The sequence below is a fragment of the Melopsittacus undulatus genome, chromosome 7 (assembly GCF_012275295.1).
Source record: "Melopsittacus undulatus isolate bMelUnd1 chromosome 7, bMelUnd1.mat.Z, whole genome shotgun sequence".
In the NCBI taxonomy this organism is placed as follows: domain Eukaryota; kingdom Metazoa; phylum Chordata; class Aves; order Psittaciformes; family Psittaculidae; genus Melopsittacus; species Melopsittacus undulatus.
In genome coordinates, this window is record NC_047533.1 from 72282170 (window position 1) to 72303079 (window position 20910).

Sequence of the window (20910 nt, forward strand, 5' to 3'; positions counted from 1 at the left end):
TGTATTCTGGCTCCCAGAAGACAGTCCATCTCAGGGGTTGAGGAAGTAATAGCTCCAGATATCTGGCTTGTGAAGTCACTAAGGGAACTTTCCAATTATATTTGAAGGGGGGAGAAAACAAGATTAGCATGGGATGATTTGCCCAATGAGATTGCTGGCAGCTTATCTCAACCATCTAAGCTGGAAAGCAATAAATAGTGAAGACATGAGCCTCTGGGAGACACAGCCATACATGGACAGCCAACACCATGTACAACTAAACAGAGAAGGAAAGGAGACTTGGAGGATTTCATGGAATGGTGAAGCACAGCATCATTGAATCACAAAATCTCTTCTCTCAACCTCTGATTCATGAAACAAGCTAGAAGGTGGAAAAATACTTTTTTGTATCAAGACAGAGATGCTTCTGTGCAACAGTCATGGAAATGGGCAAGGAAGATCTGCTTAGGGGCAATGCCAAAGTAATGTAGCAGTGATTGTCACAGGAGCTTAAATTGCCTTTTCTCATTGCAAACATCTCCTTGCTTACTGGTAATGGTTATACTGGGACAAATATAAACATGTACAGCAGAAATGTTTAGTATCTTATGTATTTACCCCCTCTCCTGACACAATCCTTTTGGGGGATGTATTTTATCCTATTTAAGAGATCAGCATACACAATTTCAAGTGAATTTAAGAGGATATGCTCTATTTGTGTGTATTGCTGCCTTTCTAGCTCCCCCTCAGCAATGATAAGGTGCAGGTTCTGTCTTTGAATGATTTCCTTGGAGAAAGGAATAAGAGGTGGGCACAATAATAGTTCAGCCTGAAAGAGGCTGAGTCTTCAACAGGAAACCAGAAGTGGCATCTCAGGTACTGTTTTGGGGGATGGTGGTGGAACTAGATTTAAACTCCTCTCATATGTCTGTGTTTGAGATACGTGGTTATGTTATAAATCCTTTCTAAAAGGAAGTTTTACTTCCTAAGCTTAATCTGGCATGAAATCAGTTGCTTGAAAGTCTTTGCTGTTTGCTTAAAATGTAAGCTGAATGATAGAAATTAAAGGGAAAAGCACATTTTTAACAAGTCATCAGTGAGGATGGAAGATACTGGAGAAGGAAAGATAAATGCATGTGCCCTTCTGTCTATTCTATGTATTTATTCTTATGAGATGAGAGCAGTTATTGAAATGCAGTTTAGCCCCCAGAGTAGCCACTAACCTTGTTATTAATCAGTGGTTTTTAATGAAAACCAACATATTGCTTTTATTTCTGAGCACTTAGACTAAAGAGCAACAGATTCAGACTCTGAGCTACCTGGGGTAATGAAAAGAGTCTCTGGGACATCATCAACCTGAAAAGCAGCATGAAAGTTAATATTCCTTTACTTTGTGTATTATCAGAACAGTCAACATGAGCTGCTCTTCCCTTAATGTGGAGAAAACTGCAGGCAGATGGAAACAGTGAAGACCACGGTGATGTCCAAGGGAAAACTTGTTTTGTTGGCTTCAGACTTCCTTTGAAAGCAGTGTGTGAAGGTAGAAGATATATTCAAAGCTTGGTTTAAGAACTTGAGTGATAGATGTAGTCAGTGACTCCCTGCATGGATAGGTGGTTATGGACCATCTAAGCATCCTGCCAAGGTGCCTGGCAGTGTTCTTATTGTCTTCATTATCTCAGAGTACAGGATTAAACCCCACTAATAATTAAGCAAGGGATTAAGCCATCATAACCAAGCTCATGGAAACCACCCCCCTGTCTGGGAACTGGGAGCCTCTTGGACCCTGATGGCTTGGGAAAACTGTACTACAGTGACAGAGTTTGTTTTCAAGGGGTTCACAGATTGCCTTGACTTCCAGGTTACCCTCTTTGTGCTTTTCCTGCTCATCTATGTCACCACCGTGATAGGAAACCTTGGCATCATTGCTGCAGTCTGGCTTGATTCCCAGCTTCAAACCCCCATGTACTTCTTCCTCGGCCACTTGTCCTTCTTGGATCTGTGCTACTCCTCTGTGGTGACACCCAAAATGCTGCTGAGCCTCTTGTCTGAAAGGAAGACTATTTCTTTTGCTGGCTGCTTCCTGCAGCTCTATTTCTATGCTGCTTTTGTAATCACAGAGTGCTACCTCCTGGCTGGGATGGCATATGACCGTTATGTTGCCATCTGCAACCCCTTGCGTTACCTCATCCTCATGTCCAAGAAGGTCTGTGTTTCCCTCTTAGCTGGGTCCTATGCAGTTGGGCTTTTTAATTCAGCCATCTTCACAGGCTTTGCATTGAGGTTGTCCTTCTGTGGCCCCAATGTCATTGACCACTTCTTCTGCGATGGGCCACCACTCTCAAAGTTGGCTTGCTCTGATACTTCCCTCAATCAAATGTTGCTATTTGCTTTTGGGGGCTTCAATAAGGTCACCACAATATCAGTCATCCTCATCTCCTATGGCCACATCCTCTTCACCGTCCTGAGGACAGGCTCTGTGCTGGGCAAAGCTTTTGGTACCTGTGCATCGCACCTAATGGTTGTTACCATCTTCTATGGGACCCTTATCTTCATGTACCTACGGCCCAGTTCCAGCTACAACCTGGGCAGGGACAAAATAGTTTCTGTCTTTTACACGATGGTGACCCCAATGTTGAACCCCTTCATCTACAGCCTGAGGAACAAGGAGGTAAAGAATGCTCTGAAGAGAACAGTGGGGAGAATGGTTATTTTCGTGCCAAAGGGGTAAATAGTTTGACACTTGGGCAGTAATGGGAATGGGGTTGGTGGTTTGGAGTCTTTTTGAGGTTGGAGAGAAGCTGTGATAATACTTCTATCTATTATTGTCCATTTTGTAGACCAGCTTTATCGATGCGGGCTTAATTTGCTGTACATTTGACTCCTGATAGTGTATTTCATGACAGGAGAAACACATACTCACTGAAGAGCCACCAAAGGTTGATTTGTGATGAAACATGCTAAAATGTCCAGCTTATTCCTGAATATTTGGAGGCAAGAATATGTTGAGTTTTCTCGTGTACCTGGCACTGCTTAAGCAACCCCAAACTGACTCTTTCCTGAAGGGAAATATGATGACAAGGCTCAGTCCTGTTAAAATAACCCATTTGTGAGATTTCTGATGAGGACTTGGACTATTTTCTCATCTGTCTTTGGCCAGAGCCCACTTGTGGTTTCTTACACCTTGGACATCATTCATCAGTGTGGTGGACACTCTACCAAGTGCTGTACCTCTTCCAGCCATGAGATGTGATCTATGGACTTAAGGTGAATTTCAGTGCTTCCAGGTAATCCCTATGACATATGGGAGCATGCAGGAGAACACACGGAGCAGACCAAGGAGGTTTGGAGGAGAGAGGAGGAAGAAAAGTTCCCTAAAGCTGCAGGAAACAGGGAAGTTTGAGAGGAACTTCTTGGAATCTTCTTCCATAATCATAGACCAATCGATGACCCATCAAACAATGTTCAAAGGTATTTGAAGATTTCCCTGCTGCACTTTAATCCTTCAAAGTGCTTTTTATAGTGAATAAATACTTCAAATGATATTGTTAATATACAGTGTAAAGGATTGGACAGTGATGGTTCCTAAAGGTACTGTTGAGTGGAATTGTTCAGTACATATATTCAAACTTAATGTACAGTAAAGCCATGCTGCATTAGTTGCAATAAAACTCTTATTTCTACGTTTATTATCTCTTTTTCCTCTAAGCATGTAGTTCTCTATCTACAAGACCATTAGTTGTGGGATATAACTGGCCAAAAGTGGAGTTTCATAAGTAGACATTACATCTGATCTCAGTCTCCTCCTTAGAAGGAACTAAAGACCTTGGCAAAATCACCATGGGAAATGGCTCAAGTAAATGATGGTGCATAAAGATATAATAAAGATATATAAAGATATCAGCTGCATATAGAACATGTATCATGATTCTGACATATTTAACTTCAGGACATCTGAATTTCAGGTGGCTGAGGCCCACCCAGCCTATGGGTCATAGCACTTCCTTAGGTCAGATTTCAGTTCTATATAACTTCAATGTATTTTTTATTTGAAACTCCTCCTTTCCATTACCACCTTCATTATAAGAGGAAAATGAATATGCTCAAAACATCCTCAGACACAACAGAGCTGATACAAGACAAGGAATTTAGTGATAAACACTTTGAAGGTTTATACCTAATAACCTGATGACTGTGTACCTGCTTTCTACAAGTTGTTTTTCCTCCTTGTCATGCTGTTGTAAGAAGCAAAATAAGTTTATTCTGGCAATAACTGGAATATGTGTTTTTATTCACCTTTTCAGGGAAGGGGAAGGTGTTTTGAGCTGTATCTGAAGGGCTGATGATAAAGTGGGAACAAACAGGAATCACTGGTGAAAGTGTTGGCATAGAATCCTCCCAATTATAAACCCTGCTGTTAAAATATTGCCATTTGTAGAAGCTAAACCCAACCAAACACTCCTCTGGGGTCACCACAGCTGTCTGCATTGCTCTTCTCCATCCATAGCTGGGTTTGTTGGTGCAGGGTGTTGCTGGTTGTGCTGGTGCCGTTAATGGTTTCCTCCAGAAGCTCATGGGCTCCAGTGAGTCCTGCAGTGTTTCTCACCCATTCCTTTGGCAAACTGAATGGCACCACTGGAGTTCACAGGCTGGAAGATAACCTGGGACACTTCATGTGCCAGTCTGTATGTCACGCTGAACTGAAGAGAGGTGAGCCCAAACCCATCCCATGTGTCCATCTCTCAGCCAGTCCCCTATGCTCTCAGTGATACAAATCAGTAGCTCAGTGACAGTCTCCCCAGGGAAGTGATGGATTCCCTAACATTGGACACTTAAGCTTCAGCTGGAGAAGGTGCTGGAACATCTAGCTTAGATCATGCTTCGCCTAGAAAGGTTGGACCAGATGATCCTTGATGTCCCTTCCTACCTGGTGTTCTCTGGTTCTGATGGAGAACTTAGTCTGTTCATGTGACCATGTGTGGCTCTTCTCTGGACATGGCAAATCCTCCTTTGGGCTACATAGAGTCTATTGATCCATCCAATTCCCCCTGAGATATCATGGGATGTATGGACACAGGTCTGGCAGGTATGGCTTGTGTCCTTTGGGGGGGCAGAGGGATGTATGGTGGGTCTCTGGCAGTCCTGGACACCCACGTCTGAAGAGCTGAGCCACCACCTTCGTTTCTACTGACTGCAAAGAGACTCTTGACAGTTGCCTCATATACCAATGCTTAATGCTGTTGGCAACTGATGGATGAATAAATCCCACTTATGGATCAAAGCTGATCCAAATATGGCTCTGTTCATGTTGTCAGTCTAATCTTAAAGAATGGGCTTCTATTATATAAAAGGAAAACTCAGCTATACTGAAAGAATCAGTGTGAATTGTAAACTCCCCAAAATGCTGCAAACACTGGAAGAATCTGGTGTCTATTGAGTGTGTTGAGCAGAGACAAATGACACTGAAGTTACCATGAATACACTATCAGTTTACTGCTACAACCCTCCCAAAACGTTTGCAGAAAGAACTGGATTAACATCACCCGTTTTAAAACAGGCTGTAATGAAATGGGTTTGGTTCTTGCAATAGAGGTGGAGCACTGGAATGACCTGACTCTGTGCAAAAAGGAGTCAAAAATGGGTAGCTGAGATACTCCTGGAAGTACCTGGAGCATAGTAAAAAGGTCTAATGGACAATCAGTCATGTTCTGACAAGTTGGTCCTGGACAGACCCTCACCCTGTTCTTAACCATCAGTAGCCTTTCAGGCTCATCTAGTGCTTGGAAGCTTGGGTCAGCCTTCATCTTCATCTGTCTGCTTCAGGCATCCACCCCGAGGTAATTACCTAAGCTGCTTGCAGCAGGTGTTTAAGATAATTGAAATAGACTGCCCTTTGGCTGCACCTTCTCACCTCCCCCTTGATTCTTCACAAGAAGAATAACTTGTGTTTGTTTGGATCTCTATTTTTCCTGTCCCTGGAGGCTGCTGAGTGTTGTAATGGGTTATAGATCTTTGTGACAATAATTAGAAGAGATTTTCCATCAGCCTGTGTGCATAGCTAAGCCTTTATTAGTAGTTTAGGCTGTTGTGACTCATGGGTTCTCATTCAGGGGCCAGCAATATACAATCGAGATGCATGTGTCTTAGAGACCTGAACTGTAGCCGAAGCTGTGAGAAACACTTGTACCCCAAGTTGCCTGCAAAGACCTTCAGGGAGAGATATAAAAGCAACACATTGCTGCAAGTGAAGAACATCTAATGAAAATAGGCTGGAAGCACTTGAAGGTTCAGGAGAGACATTTTTGTTTGGAAGCTTAGGAGGATGGCTTCAAGAGATAATCCCCTTGATTTGCTGTGCAGATATCCAGTGTCATCTAATGTGGAAGAGAACTTGCAGCTGTAAGAGGTGACCTCCATCCACAGGTATGTGAGACTGTACCATGAAAGGTCCAGGTTAGCCCTGCTCTGGTAGAAATCTCTGCAGCAAATGGAGAGACTGCTCAGATTTATGCCAGGTAAAGATCTTCTCCTCTCTGTTGGTTTAAAGAGATTAAATATTCCTGCTGGGATGTACTCATAGAATCCCAGCCTGGTTTGGGTTGGAAGGGAGCTTAAAGCTCCTCCAGCTCCAACCCCAACCCCTTCCCATGGAGCAGCTGCTCCAAGCCCCTGTGTCCAACCTGGCCTTGAGCACTGCCAGGGATGGGGCAGCCACAGCTTCTCTGGGCACCCTGTGCCAGCGCCTCAGCACCCTCCCAGGGAACAGCTTCTGCCTCAGAGCTCAGCTCAGTCTCCCCTCTCTTGGGCAGGTTCAAGCCATTCCCCTTGTTCTGTCCCTACAGGCCCTTGTCCCAAGCCCCTCTCCGTCTTTCTTGTAGCCCATTTAGGCACTGGTGCTTATCATGGTGCTTATGGTATTTTTAAGGAGCCTTGGAGAAGAAGAGAGGAGAAAACTCTCAAGGAAAGATTAACCTAGCCACAGACCCTGAAATAGTGATATTCACCTTAAAATGTAAAGAATATTTCTATGAAGAAATATTCTGTTGATGGAAAATGGATCTTCACTGAGTCTTCTGGTCCTGACACTCATCTGGTGGGGTAAGATTTTTGTTCTTATCTTTAATCCTGTAAAGATTTAGTTGCTTTATTCTGAACCTTCATGTTATCAGCGGCAGAAACCTGTAATTCACACTTCCATGAGGTTGAGCAGCTTAACTTAGTGCCTAACTTAGACAACCAGTGTTGAGTGAGTTTGGTTCAGCACAGCTCAATGGTCTCATTACGGTGTTGACTCCTCTTAATTGTATATTCTCTGAACTGTACTAGGAGAATAACATCTTCAGACCCAAAATTTGCTCATAGTCTCCTGGCTTCACTTCCCCAGCATTTCCAAGACTGCAATATTAAACTCTTCATGTATCAAATGAATTTTAGGGTCATGCATCACCCTTTTCCTTCTCTTTCCTTAATTCCCAGCAAATTAAAGGCTCTTTTTCCTTCATCTCAGTGACTTTTCCAAAACCACCAAGGGAAATCTACAGTACTTTTAGGCTTATATGAGTTACAGCCAGAAACAGCTGCCAAAATCAGAGCTGTCTTCAGAGAAACTGAATCACTGGAGATGAGGGGCAGAGCTGATGGCTTGGTTTGTGTCACATCACTCCCTCTCTGCTGCTGTAGCCACTGGTCTCATCAAACTTGTAGGTACCAAATGGGATTCAGTGATACAAATGAAAGGTGTTTGGGGGAGCTGGGATGCTTTCACTTCAGAAGGGGCTTCCTCTTTCCTTGGGCTGCATAGGAGGGCAAGCCTGGAGCAGATGGCCACAGAGCAGTCCATTCCACTGTAGCTCCTTGGAAATGAATAGTGGGGATGCCCTCGATGCACAGGGTGTTAATTGTTAAGTTATCCCATTCCAGTTCAAATAAAGGCATGGTTTCCACTGTCCTGTATTTTCCAGACTTTTTCCTTCCTTGGCAGATACAAAAGCCCTGAATGGCAGAGCAGAATCACAGCTCAGCAGCAGAGTTCATCCTCAAGGGTCTCAGTGACCAAGCGGAGATGAAGGCAGCCCTTTTTGTGTTGTTGCTGCTCATCTACACCATCACCCTTGTGGGCAACGCAGGGATAATTGTAGCCATCCAAGGTCACCCACAGCTCCACACATCCATGTACTTCTTCCTGGGCAGCCTCTCCGTTATTGACATCTGCTTCTCCTCTGTGGTAGCCCCCAGGACTTTGGTGAACTTCCTATTGGAGAAGAAGACCATTTCCTTTGCTGGCTGCATGGGTCAAGCTTTCTTCTACATCGTGTTTGTGACAACTGAGTGTTTCCTGCTGGCTGTCATGGCCTATGACCGGTACGTGGCCATCTGCAACCCCCTGCTCTACTCCTCTGTCATGACTCGGAGGTTATGTGTGGGGCTGGTGGTAGGGTGCTACATTGGGGGTGTCCTGAACTCCATCATCCAGATGACCTTCATCATCAGGCTGCCCTTCTGCAGCTCCAATGTCATCAACCACTTCTTCTGTGATGTTCCTCCTCTCCTGGCTCTGTCCTGTGCCAGCACATACATCAATGAGATGATCCTCTTCTCCTTGGCTGGTGTCATTGAGCTCAGCACCATCTCTGCCATTCTGGTCTCCTACATCTTCATCTTCTTTGCCATCCTGAGGATCCGTTCTGCTGAAGGCAGGCAAAAAGCTTTCTCCACCTGCATGTCCCACCTGATTGTGGTCACCATGTTGTATGGAACAACCATCTTCATGTATTTACGCCCTAGCTCTAGTTACTCCCTCAACACTGACAAAGTGGTCTCTGTCTTCTATACGGTGGTGATCCCCATGCTCAACCCCCTCGTCTACAGCTTGAGGAACAAAGAGATGAAGGATGCTCTGAGGAGAACAGCAGAAAGAATCAAAGTCAGGCTTTGAAAACCCTGATCCAGGGATATGGGTAACATGAGGATTTGTCCCAGAGGCTGTGGAGCCTCCACCCATGGACATGTTCAGAAGTTGCCTGAATGAGGCCAGGAGCAACCTGATGAAGTCAGCAGGACATAGTTATTGTTCAGAAAGGATATCTAGGAGGTCACTGCTCCTATGACTGGCAAATTATACACATAAACACATATGTATATGTGTATATATATAAAAACACAATATTAAATGCTTCCTAAAGTATATATTTATAAGTAACACAATATATTCTTGTGTTAAATGCAAACACCAACACACATGATACTTATTTTCCTTGCCTCAGTTTAGTTGGGGTCTCAGTGATTTATGGGGTGGGCAGGGCCCAGCTGGTATGGGCTTTTCCCAGGAAGGATGGAAACCCAAGAGCTAAATGACCAATCTGACGTTTTAATGCAGTTATGGATCAATGGGATATCGTGCATGAGCCAAGTGAGTGAAACACGAATTCTTCACCAGGTCTGTGTTGGGAACCAGGCTGCTGAGTTAAATCACAGTCAAATTGGGCTTTGCCACCTCTTTTCAGGCAGCTGTAGAACTTCATCCTTTCATTTTTCCTCCTCAAGTTCTGCCTTTCTCAAAGCCTTTAAGCGAGGCTCTAATGAGTTTTCTAATTTATCCCCACTGTGGTTTGTTAAAAACAAAGGCAAGAATGTTATCAGTAGGGTTTGCCGCAGGAGAGTTGCACTTTGGTTTGAGGCAATGGGGATTAGAGAAACCCAAAGCAAACATGGAAACAAACACCCTGCAACAACAGGAAAACTGAAAGTAATGGAAAAACCCAACCAAAAGTCTTTATTTGCTATGCAAGAAGTAATTCCTGGCACAAATTGCAGCTCCCCCATATCCTGGTTGCTATAAAACAGCCATGCCACCAGGGGGAACAGTCACCACAGGGTTTCCCCACACACCCAAAACTTCCCTATTTCTTTAGCAGCTCATCACTCAAAGGTGAGAGATGTTCCTGATCCAATTGTGTTAACAAGCTCCTCCGGGAGGGGATTTGGAGCTGATGGGCTGATAGGTAAGGGTTGGCTGAGTCCTGGATGGAGATTTTCCACCTGTGGTCACTTGAGCTGTGGCATCACCAGTGGGAAAAACACTCTTTAATACAGGGGAAAATAACCCAAACAGGGATGTGACCCTGGCCAGCACTAAGAAATAAGTCTTTATTCTTTATTTGTACTTTATTCTTTATCCTTTATTCTTATTTATACTTTATCCTTTATTCTTTATTTATTCTTTATTCTTATTCTTTACTCTTATTCTTTATTCTTACTCTTAAAGTTACCAGCCTGAAGCTGACTCTTACTGTTACCAGCAGGACATGACAGTATCCACATATGCCTGCTTTTTAGATGCCCATTTCCCCCTCAAAAGCTGCATTTCATCCACTTCTGAACAAAATCCATTCCTTTTCCTATGTGATTTTTGTTCCTTCTTGGTATCATTGCTCTCTGTGGTCACCTCTGAGAGGTGCAAAATGGTTATAGGAGTCCCTTTAGGTATCAAAAGGTAGAAGATTTGCAGTAAGTGGCTAGAAAATCATGGATCAGGATTTCTTATACATCACCACCATCTATCGGACGTTGTTGGGAATATCCACTCCTTTTTATTTAAGACAAAACCTTTTTCTTACATGCTGGGAAGCTTTGGATAGCCAAGTGGCCTGTTCTTGCCCAGGAAACTGAGCAATAATAGATAAATAAACTAAGGCCATCATGTTGCCTCTACAATTGGCTGATCCTATGTAGATAGTTTATTTTCTGACCCTGTTAAAGCAATGTCAGATGGTTTAACAGCTTCAAAGTCCCCTCACGTTTAGAAAGGATGCTTTAAACCCCACTTTTCCTAATGCAATTCTTGGCTGAGGCTTCAGGTTGTATGAAATGTAGGTTATTGTAGAAACATAGAGTGGTTTGGGTCGGAAAGGACCTAGGTTCCAACCCCCTGCCATGGTCAGGGACACCACACACCAGACTACATCACCCAAGCCCCTGTGTCCAACCTGTCCTTGAACACTGCCAGGGATGGGGCAGCCACAGCTTCTCTGGGCACCCTGTGCCAGCACCTCAGCACCCTCCCAGGGAACAGCTTCTGCTTTACATCAAACCTGAACTGCCCCTGCTCCAGTCTGAACCCATCACCCCTTGTCCTATTGCTCCAATCCCTAATGAAGAGTCCCTCTCCAGAATCCTTGTAGCCCACTTCAGACACTGGAAGCTGCTCTGAGGTCTCCATGCAGCTTCTCTTCTCCAGGCTGAGGAGCCCTAGTGCTCCCAGCCTGGCTCCAAACAGGAGCTGCTCCTGCCCCTGAGCATCCTCGTGGCCTCCTCTGGACTTGATCCATGTCATTCTGATGTTGAGGACATCAAATTCACTCTGCCTTATAAATGATTTTTCTCTTAAATAGTCTGGGCTGTCCAGACACAATTTGAAGTGCTAATTCCTGGTATTTTAAATGACTCCCTTCTCCATCAGTTGTTTCCTATAGATCCACAGATCCTTTTCAGAAAGTGTCCCCATTGCACATCTTTAGTCCTGACAAAACCATCCCAGATTTTATAATGAAAGCAAATGAAAACACATCAGATCTCAAAACAGGTAAGGCCTCAACTTCTATCCCATGTAGGTGAAGGATTTAATTCCTTGTTGTTGATGTATGTAAATCACACCCATCACCACCTAAACAATCCCAGGTGAGCAGCTGGGATTATTTAGGTGCTCTTTGATGCTGAATTAAATGGGTGAGGATGCCTATACAGTAACCAAGTTCCTGGGTTACTGGTGGATCCATCCTGGTAACCTGTATGGGGTAGGAACCCCACCTTTTGTTATGGAACATCAAATGCTAGGCAGGAATAACCAGGGTCATTCCTTACTAGGGCTTTCTGGGAGCAAAGAGGTGACTTTTGTCCCTTCCTGGAAGGCCCTGCAGCCCCCTCTCATCTTTGGGAGCACAGCAAAGGAAACATTTCTGATTGAAAAGTAAAGGCAGCTGCATCAAAATGAAAAGGAAGTTGTGTTTTTATATTTTCATTCTAAATAGCAGCATAAACTGAGATAAAGGAGAGCTGGATTTCTCCTCCACTGAGGGTTGAATGCTTCTAAGAGTGCTTCCAAAGAGGTAATCTTGTTTTTGAATACGGATATGACACACTACATACTAATATGTACTAAACCACCTGTGGGGATATTTGAAGGCTGTATAAAACTCTTAAAGGCAACAATTTGGAGCTGGTATTGTTCAAATAACACCTTCTGGTGCCATTAATCTTAAACCCTGTTGGGTGTATCCTGACCTGGCTCCTGGGAGCCCTTTGGGCTGACCCTTGCCTGGTCTGACAGCTCCCTGGTGGTTAATGTGTAATTCCCTGGCTTGTTTTATCCCTGGCTCTGTGAATACCACATGGACAAGGCTCTGGAAGGATGGGTAGATGCTGCATGGGAGAAGACAGAGCAGTATTACCCTTCTGGCTGGAGTCTGGAGAAGCTGTGAGTATTAAAACTCATTTCAACTGGACCTGAGAGCAAAGAGGAAGAAATCCCTGATATGAAACCCCTGCTTTGTCCTGTGGCATCCACAGGATCCCCAGGATTTGTAGCAAACCTTATCCCCTCTGCTTTATTTCAGGGCAGCAGAAACCATCACCTTGAGGAACCAGAAGGATGCTGGTGGTGTGATCATGGGGCTCTTTTGATTCACATTTTAAACGATCCTTTTCTTCATTCATTAGACAGTTTGTGCTGTAAGACTCTCGAAAGAGCAGCTATCCAAACTGTGTTATAGCTCTATAGAGCTGGCCCCTTCCCCTTGTTCCTATACTGAGACCTTGAGGATAGCATCCACTATGATGGCTTTGAACTGGCAGAATGGAGACAGATGAGCTCTTAGGTAGAAGCTGTTCCCTGGGAGGGTGCTGAGGCGCTGGCACAGGGTGCCCAGAGAAGCTGTGGCTGCCCCATCCCTGGCAGTGCTCAAGGCCAGGTTGGACACAGGGGCTTGGAGCAGCTGCTCCAGTGGAAGGGGTTGGGCTTGGAGCTGGAGGAGCTTTAAGCTCCTTCCAACACAAACTAGGCTGGGATTCTATGGTTCTATGAGAACAAGCTAACTGCTACCTAACCAGCAGGTTGTGCTGCAAGGTTTTGCTTGGCTGTAGGGTCTCCACAGCAGCTGGACGTTCTCCTATCCATAATGTCAAGAGTTACATCTTGGATAACACTGGCAACAAGTCTGCTTGGTGAGTCCTTTGTTGAAACCTTGGCCAAAAAACAAGATCTTACCAAATCGGAGTAGGAAAGCCACAAATGGAGGTCCTTTTTCCAGGAATACAGGGGTAAATATTCAGTTAACTCTTCAGCAGAGTGTGGACCCACAACCTGCATGGATAATATCTAAATGAGGGTGGCAAGGTATGTGTTTTTAGTTTATCTCCATTCCAGTGAGTGTGTTCAAGCTGCAGGGAGATGAGATTGCTGGGGGGGAAGTTGTTGTGTATAGCACAAGCTGCAGCCTTATAAACTTCCCAGGTTTCATATCTGCACTTTGGATAGCTTCATACCAAGCAGTTGGTTTGTCAAGCAAGAAAAAGTGAGGGTGAGCCTTTGTTAATTGTGAGCTTCAAGTCAGTTCTCCAATGGCAGGAGATGTGTGTGTCTGGGCAGGTGGATGCTGCTTCAGGGGGAGGATTGAGCCCCAGACCCAACCAGTTCGATTTTCATTACTTGGGTCACATCTTCCAGCTCTGTGGTGATGTCTCAGGAGCTGCTTTGCCTCTGGCATCTCTATGTGAGCAGTGAAAAGCAGCTCTAAATCCCCATTAATACCACCAGGAGACCACATGCGTTGCTCATAGGACATCTGAAATGAGGAGTCTGGCTCTGGAGGTGCACCTCAGCCCTTCAGCAATGGGTCATCAAATAGTGATGACTCTTCAGTATGGCTCTGCTTGTCAGATACCAGGCAATGCGCACTCCTGCTTTGCTCTCTGGTGTAACTCTGTCAAGTGATGATTAATGTTAGGCAGGAAAAATCAATGAGGATTTATTTTACCTGTCGTAAGCTGTGATTTTAGGAGCTGCTGATTTCTCCCAGGGAGAATTTATCTTTGATCAAGCCTGAACGTATCTTTTATCTCCAAGTTAGGCATCGTGTCTAAAGCAAAGTGAGGTGAGAAATCCTGGCTCTGCACCATCCTACCCTAAGGAAAGCCACATTTGCCCTCAAAGAGCTGCTCCTGGGACACAGAGAACAGCTATTTATTTCTCATGTGCTCACACTGGACTGGCAGCACCCAAAAGAGGAGAAATAATTCCCTTTTCCCAGCAATTACTCTGGAATTCAAGGACTTCCATGTGTCAATGGCTTGAGAGGAACTATGAGGAACCCTGCAGTTTACTCATTCTGGTGTTGCCCTCCCTCCTTGCCTTAAAATATCCACTTGCTTCCAAGTGTGTTGGTGGTGGTTGTGGTGTTTAGCCAAGACCTGCCTTGGGAACTTGGTATTTCCCTCTCTCAAAGAGAATTTACCTTATATTGACATATGTATATGTATGTGTGTGTGTATATGTATACATACACTATATTGACTTAAAGTGGTGTAACTGATTGATAGACAAAACCTGACATTCTTAACATTATTGAGGGATTTGGGCCTATTCAGCATTTCAATTTAAAGACATAAAACAGTCAAACTGCTTACAGGTTCACTATGGTTGAAGATAACTATACATCCCCCTCTGAGTTTATTCTCCTGGGCCTCACAAACAGGGAAGACCTGCGGGTGATGTGCTTTGTCTTATTCCTTGTCATCTATGTAGTTACCTTCATAGGAAACCTGGGAGTGATTGCATTAATCAGAATGGATTCATGCCTACACACCCCCATGTACTTCTTCCTCAGCCACTTGTCTCTCCTGGATGTCTGCTACTCCTCTACCATCATCCCACAAGCCTTGCTGAATGTTCTAGTGGAGAAGAAGGTGATTTCCTTCACTAGGTGTGCCACTCAGCTCTTCTCCTTTGCAACCTGTGCCACCACTGAGTGCTATGTGCTGGCCGCTATGGCTTACGATCGCTACATGGCCATTTGTAACCCCCTTCTCTACTCCACAGTCATGTCCCAGAGGCTTTGCATTGGGATGTTGGCTGGTGCCTACTTAGCTGGCGTGATCAGCTCTACCATACACACGGTTTCCATATTTTGTCTCCCATTCTGTCGGTCCAAGATGATCAATCACTTCTTCTGTGATGGACCACCCCTGCTAGCCCTCTCCTGCTCTGACACCCATGCCATTGAGGTGATGGTTTCTGCTGTGGTGGGGTTCAATGTACTGAGCACCACGGTCTTCATCCTCATCTCCTACTTGTCGGTCCTTTCCACTGTCATGCGGATGCCGACTGTGGCTGGTCGACGCAAAGCTTTCTCCACCTGTGCCTCTCACTTCATCTCCATTGCTTTGTATTATGGCAGCTCCCTCTTCATGTACCTGCGCCCCAGCTCCAAACAGTCCTCGAAGCATGACAAGGTGGTCTCCATGCTGTACTCTGTGGCTGTCCCCATGCTGAACCCCCTCATCTATAGCTTAAGAAACGTGGATATGAAGAAGGCCATGAGGAAAGCAAAAAGTAGAGTCCATTCATGGTTCCTAGTCAGCTGAAAGGAAAGGGCTACACTGCCCTGGTGAGGAGAAGAAGCAGGCTGGATATTGCATCTTTAAGGATGATTGAATATTGTACCTTCAAGGATGGGTGGATATAGAACCTTCAAAAATTAGGGACTAAACATACTAGGAAGCATGACACCTGGAAAACACACTACTCCTTAAACCAAGGCTACATGCTGTACTGGGATGGACAGGATTCTCTGGCTGCAGCCTGAGACATGACAGTGACTGTACTGGAAAGAAAGTTGTTGTCCAGCATCATTGTTACTTACATATTATTTGAAATTAATATATTTTATAATTTCAATGTTGTTGAACATAACAATATACTTTATTTCAGGCTTCAGAGAGAAAAAAGGAGAAGGTACATGGTGGCTTTGCCCTACTGGCATCAAACCAGTTGGTATTTGACCTCATGTTTTATATTAACAAATGATTTCTGGTGTTATTTCTGGTTTAAGGAAATACTAACTGATGTTTCCAGGTATGTCAACTCCAGAACACAAGGTTTGCTCATGTGAAATGACAGAGGGGAGACGGAGCTGAGCTCTTAGGCAGAAGCTGTTCCCTAGGAGGGTGCTGAGGCGCTGGCACAGGGTGCCCAGAGAAGCTGTGGCTGCCCCATCCCTGGCAGTGCTCAAGGCCAGGTTGGACACAGGGGCTTGGAGCAGCTGCTCCATGGGAAGGGGTTGGGCTTGGAGCTGGAGGAGCTTTAAGCTCCCTTCCAACCCATATGGGGCTGGGATGCTCTGAAATAAAGCTGGGACAGTCTGTTGCTCAACAAAGCCCTGCTGGGAAATGGGGACAAGTCCTATCTGAGCCTCTGCTCTGCTGGGAATTTAAGTAGGGGTGGAAAGAGCCTGAGAGCTGCTGGGAGGGAGGATTTGGGGTCTTCCTCCCCCTTCAACAGCCAAGGTGCTGCTGGCCTGGGTCCGCTCACAAAGCTCATGAAGCAAGTGCAGTACCCAGCTCTCTGCTTCTGGGACTTCAAGCTGCATTATTCACCCTGCACAAGCACACCCAGGTATTCTTTGTGGCTCTTTTTGCCTTCATGTACTTCTTTTCAATCGTCTTTGAATTACACAGTTTTCTTCTTTCCAAACTTTGATTGAGGGTTATTTCTCCCTCTGTTCTACTGATTTTCCCACTTCACAAACCTTGGGTGGAGCCCAGTGACCAATGGGGAAGAAAGACATTCAAAACCACACAGAAATCCTTCCCTACCCTCCTCCAGTGCATCCCCTGGACTCACAGTCTGGTGCCTTCCAGCAGAAAACCATCTAAACATCTAAAGCCACTTCTCCTTCTTCCTTCCCCACACTTTCATAGCTCCCTTTTCTCTTCTATCTGCCCCATCCTTTGTCTTTTCTAAATATCTGAGACAAGGTTATCATTTAATATTTCTAGTAAGGGTTTTGTAATGACTCTTCATCAAGGAGAAGCTTTCAGGACACGTCAGCACTCAGGGTTCTTCAGATGAAGACTGGGAAATCTGAGCTCATCCTGTTATATCCTCAAAGCAACCATGTAGAACAATGCTTTTGAGCAAACTCTTGTACAGTCACTAGGAAAGTGTATGGAAATAAATGCATCTGATGGAAGGACTCCCCATGACCAGTGCAAACCATCCACACAGAGGATGCTTTGCTGTGTTTCCTTTCAGCTCCCTTCAGTGCAATATTAGATGATGTCTGTGGATGTAAAGGGCTTCCTGAGGGAAACACTGAAAGAAAGAGGTATGTGATAGATGGGGAAATGCAAAGCAAAGTGTCCTGGGCCTGTCTTCCTGGGCAGGTCTCTGCAGCACAACTGCTCTTGGAGGTGCTGATGCAGCCAGAAGGAGTTGGGAGGGAGAGGAATTGAGAGGTTATTTTTGTGATCAAGTCAAAGCAATTATGTGATGGAGGAGGCTCCTTTGGGAGAACAGTTTGCACAACACAAGCCTCTGAGGTAATGCCTCCTGTGAGATAAAACCCCTCCACCAGCCAGCCTGCAGCATCCTGCTCACAAGCATCTCTCCTTCAACCCATCGCATGTGTTCAACCAGGAGCTGCAGGCACTGCATCCACCAGCACCTTCCTCTTTAACCAAGCAGGTACAAAAGGGTTTGATGGGTGCTGGGTCCAGTTTGACTCTGGGTGTGCAGCCTCTCACATACTGGATGGCATGTTGAATTTCAGTCTTGTTCAGGGACTGTAGTGATAGGGCAAGGGCTGATGGGTTTAAGCTGGAACAGGGGAAATTCAGGTTGGAGATAAACAGGGAGTTCTTCCCTGTGAGGGTGCTGAGGCGCTGGCATAGGGTGCCCAGAGAAGCTGTGGCTGCCCCATCCCTGGCAGTGCTCAAGGCCAGGTTGGACACAGGGGCTTGGAGCAGCTGCTCCAGTGGAAGGGGTTGGGGTTGGAGCTGGAGGAGCTTTCAGGCCCCTTCAACCCAAACCATTCTATCATAACCCATGTTGTGAATAAAAGTGCCCTAGTATCGGGTAGGTTTGCTTCAGAAACACCCACGTTCCTGACCAAATGACTTAGCAATATTTTAGCAGCGATGTAGGCATTAATAGTTAGATCTTCCATCAGATAATGCATCTGCAGAGGGGTTGAATGGGGGATTTGAGAATATCCAAGCTAAAACCTTAAATGTTTGCTTTATACCTGATATATTTTACGCCTGGAGGTGGATATTTGTGTTGGACATAGGAAGCTCACTGCAATCACAGCAAAGCTCTGCTAGAACCAAGACCACTGCTTTCCCTTCACCTTCTGCAGGGTGGGGGTTCTTGGCAGCAGGTTGGGACTGGATGACTTTTAAGGTCCCTTTGACCCAAATCATTCTATGCTAGACCATGGTGTGAATAAAAGTGCTCTGGAAGGGATAGGTTTGCTTCAAAACCCCACGTTCCTGACTCCATCTACAACTGATTGAGGGGTAATTTCGCAGCGATGTAGCCATTCATAGTTAGACCTTCCATCAGATAACCCATCTGCAGAGGGGATGAATGGGGGATATGAGCATATGCAAGCTAAAGCCTTAACTGTTTGCTTTATAGGTGATATATTTAACGTCCTCAGGTGCATATTTGTGTTGGTCATAAGAAGCTCACTGCAATCACAGCAAAGCTCTGCTGGAGCCAAGAGCACTGCTTTCCCTTAACCTTATGCAGCGTGGGGGTTTTGGCAGCAGGTTGGGACTGGATTACTTTTAAGGTACCTTTGATTCAAACCATTCTATGCTAGACCATGGTGTGAATAAAATGCACTGGAAGGGATAGGTTTGCTTCAAAACCCCACATTCCTGACTCCATATACAACAAATTTAGTGGTAATTTAGCAGTGATGTAGCCATTCATACATAGTTATTCCATCAGATAATTCATCTGCAGAGGAATTGATTGGCGGAGAATATCCAAAGTAAAGCCTTAACATTTTGGTCTGTATCTGGTATGTTTTACACCCTCAGGTGGATATATGGGTTGGTCATAGGAAGCTCACTGCGGTCACAGCAAAGCTCTGCTGGAGCCAAGACCGCTGCTTTCACTTAACCTTATGCAGAATTGGGGTTCTTCAAAAGCAAATACGCTTAGAACTTAAAGCAAAATTCAAGTACATGGCTTTGTGTTGTGATGAAAAGGATGCACCACAACTAAAGAAGCTACAGAAGAGCATTGATTCAGTATTTAAAACACAATAAAGAGGGAAAAAAATCTTAAAATTCTCAGAAATCAGTGAAGAAAATACAAAATCTTTTCTGTTTTCCACATTTGGGGATGTATTTATTTGATTTTATTGTATTACTCTTAGATAGACATGATGTTTATCAGGGTATCATTAGTGTCGTGTATAACAATCATATTAGAATTATTCTCTTTTAATTTCAGGCTGTGTAATGAGCTCCTTCACCTCTTTGACCTCTTCAGATCTTTGGCTACAGACAGAAACACACCATTACAGAGACAACAATTTTTACTGCATTTACTTTATGGATTAAACTCCAACTAAACTTCCACATTGTTTCTCTCGTAGGGGTGTATTTCACTGATTCATTTCATTTCAATCCAAAACCCCACCTTGTTGAAATGACGGATGGAGGAAACCTCACTGCTCTCTCCAGCTTCATCCTCTTGGGTTTCTCTGATGCCCCAGAGCTACAAACCACCATCTTCACAGTACTCTTATCCCTCTATGCTTTAATGGTGCTGGGGAACCTGACCATGATCCTGCTCATCAACACTGACCCCCACCTCCACACCCCCATGTACTTCTTCCTCACCCACTTATCTTGCATCGATTTTTGCCTTTCCTCTGCTACCATCCCCAAAGCTCTGCAGACCTTCCTGCAGGGGAGAAGCCACATCTCCTTTTGGGGTTGCTTTGCTCAGATGTATGTTTACCTGGCTATGGCTGTCTCTGAGACCCTCATGCTTGGAGTAATGGCTTACGACCGGTACTCGGCTGTGTGCAAGCCCCTGCTCTACACCACTACCATGAGCAGGGCGCGTTGCTATGGCATGATGGTGCTGGTGTACGCCATGGGGTTCCTCACCTCCCTGGTGCACACCACGCTGGCAGGGAGGTTGTCCTTCTGTCAGGCCAGGAGCATCAACCACTTCTTCTGCGAGCTGCCCACCCTCCTGCAGCTCTCCTGCTCAGACACAAGCACTAATGAGGTCTTGCAGGTTTACAATGCTGCGTTTGACATCATTGTGTCTCTCCTGATGATCCTGGTGTCCTACACCTACATCCTGCACACCGTCCTGCACATCCCTTTGGCCAGCAGGAGGCTGAAGGTCTTCTCTACCTGTGCCTCCCACTTGGCTGCCATCACCATCTTCTACGCACCTGCCATCCTCACCTATGTCCAGCCTCATGGGGCATCCTCATGGGATCAGGCAAAGCTGGTGTCGCTGTGTTACTGCATCCTCACCCAAACCCTCAACCCCCTCATCTACAGCCTGAGGAACAAGGAGGTGCAGGGGGCTCTGAGGAGGCTGTGGGAGCGAAAGCTGCTGCCACATCTATCCAGGTTTTGAAAGCACACTTGGAGCTCTTCAATGCTTTGCAGGTAAGGAAGGAATATGTGGGATATGTGGTCATGGAACTGATCATTACTGGCCTTTGTTGCTCACTATTGCTCATTCTTACAGACAAGGAGATGACACAGCAAGTGCAGGGTATGGAGAACCAGCACAACAAATCATTTTCTTCAAACAGCTTCAGGTGGTTTTAATCAAGGCCTGAGCCTTCAGTAATTCGTCCAAATAAGGGTCAGCTGTTTTCTACCTGGACTGAG

At 45.2% G+C, this 20910-nt stretch overlaps 4 protein-coding genes across 5 annotated transcripts; all 4 read left to right on the forward strand.

The window, feature by feature from the left end:
• The first annotated feature begins 1768 nt into the window (after positions 1 to 1768).
• LOC101871648 (olfactory receptor 5F1-like) lies at positions 1769 to 2710 on the forward strand. Its single transcript, XM_005140106.2, has one exon. It carries the CDS (start codon positions 1769 to 1771, stop codon positions 2708 to 2710), a length of 942 nt encoding a protein of 313 aa, XP_005140163.2.
• Positions 2711 to 6890: 4180 nt separating this feature from the next.
• On the forward strand, positions 6891 to 8914 carry LOC117436484 (olfactory receptor 1052-like). 2 transcript variants are annotated; one of them, XM_034064668.1, is made up of 2 exons: positions 6891 to 6927; positions 7974 to 8914. In XM_034064668.1, exons 1-2 carry the CDS (start codon positions 6891 to 6893, stop codon positions 8912 to 8914), a joined length of 978 nt encoding a protein of 325 aa, XP_033920559.1. The 2 variants fall into 2 exon arrangements, with proteins under 2 accessions (XP_033920559.1, XP_033920560.1); XM_034064669.1 differs by lacking the exon at positions 6891 to 6927 and adding an exon at positions 7026 to 7047 and having other exon boundaries at positions 8004 to 8914.
• A 5753-nt stretch (positions 8915 to 14667) lies between these two features.
• Positions 14668 to 15615, forward strand: LOC101870360 (olfactory receptor 1020-like). Its single transcript, XM_031051448.2, has one exon. The coding sequence runs from the start codon at positions 14668 to 14670 to the stop codon at positions 15613 to 15615; it is 948 nt and encodes a 315-aa protein (XP_030907308.2).
• Positions 15616 to 19696: 4081 nt separating this feature from the next.
• Positions 19697 to 20650, forward strand: LOC117436429 (olfactory receptor 8I2-like). Its single transcript, XM_034064482.1, has one exon. It carries the CDS (start codon positions 19697 to 19699, stop codon positions 20648 to 20650), a length of 954 nt encoding a protein of 317 aa, XP_033920373.1.
• The last annotated feature ends 260 nt before the right edge of the window (positions 20651 to 20910 follow it).

Excerpts from the sequence above, each read along its gene's own strand:
- LOC101871648 (XM_005140106.2), top strand. The coding sequence starts at position 1,769 with ATGGCTTGGGAAAACTGTACTACAGTGACAGAGTTTGTTTTCAAGGGG.
- LOC117436484 (XM_034064668.1), top strand. The coding sequence starts at position 6,891 with ATGGTATTTTTAAGGAGCCTTGGAGAAGAAGAGAGGA. Across the intron at positions 6,928-7,973 it reads CCTTGGAGAAGAAGAGAGGA|GAATGGCAGAGCAGAATCAC; the intron begins GAAAACTCTCAA and ends TACAAAAGCCCT.
- LOC101870360 (XM_031051448.2), top strand. The coding sequence starts at position 14,668 with ATGGTTGAAGATAACTATACATCCCCCTCTGAGTTTATTCTCCTGGGC.
- LOC117436429 (XM_034064482.1), top strand. The coding sequence starts at position 19,697 with ATGACGGATGGAGGAAACCTCACTGCTCTCTCCAGCTTCATCCTCTTG.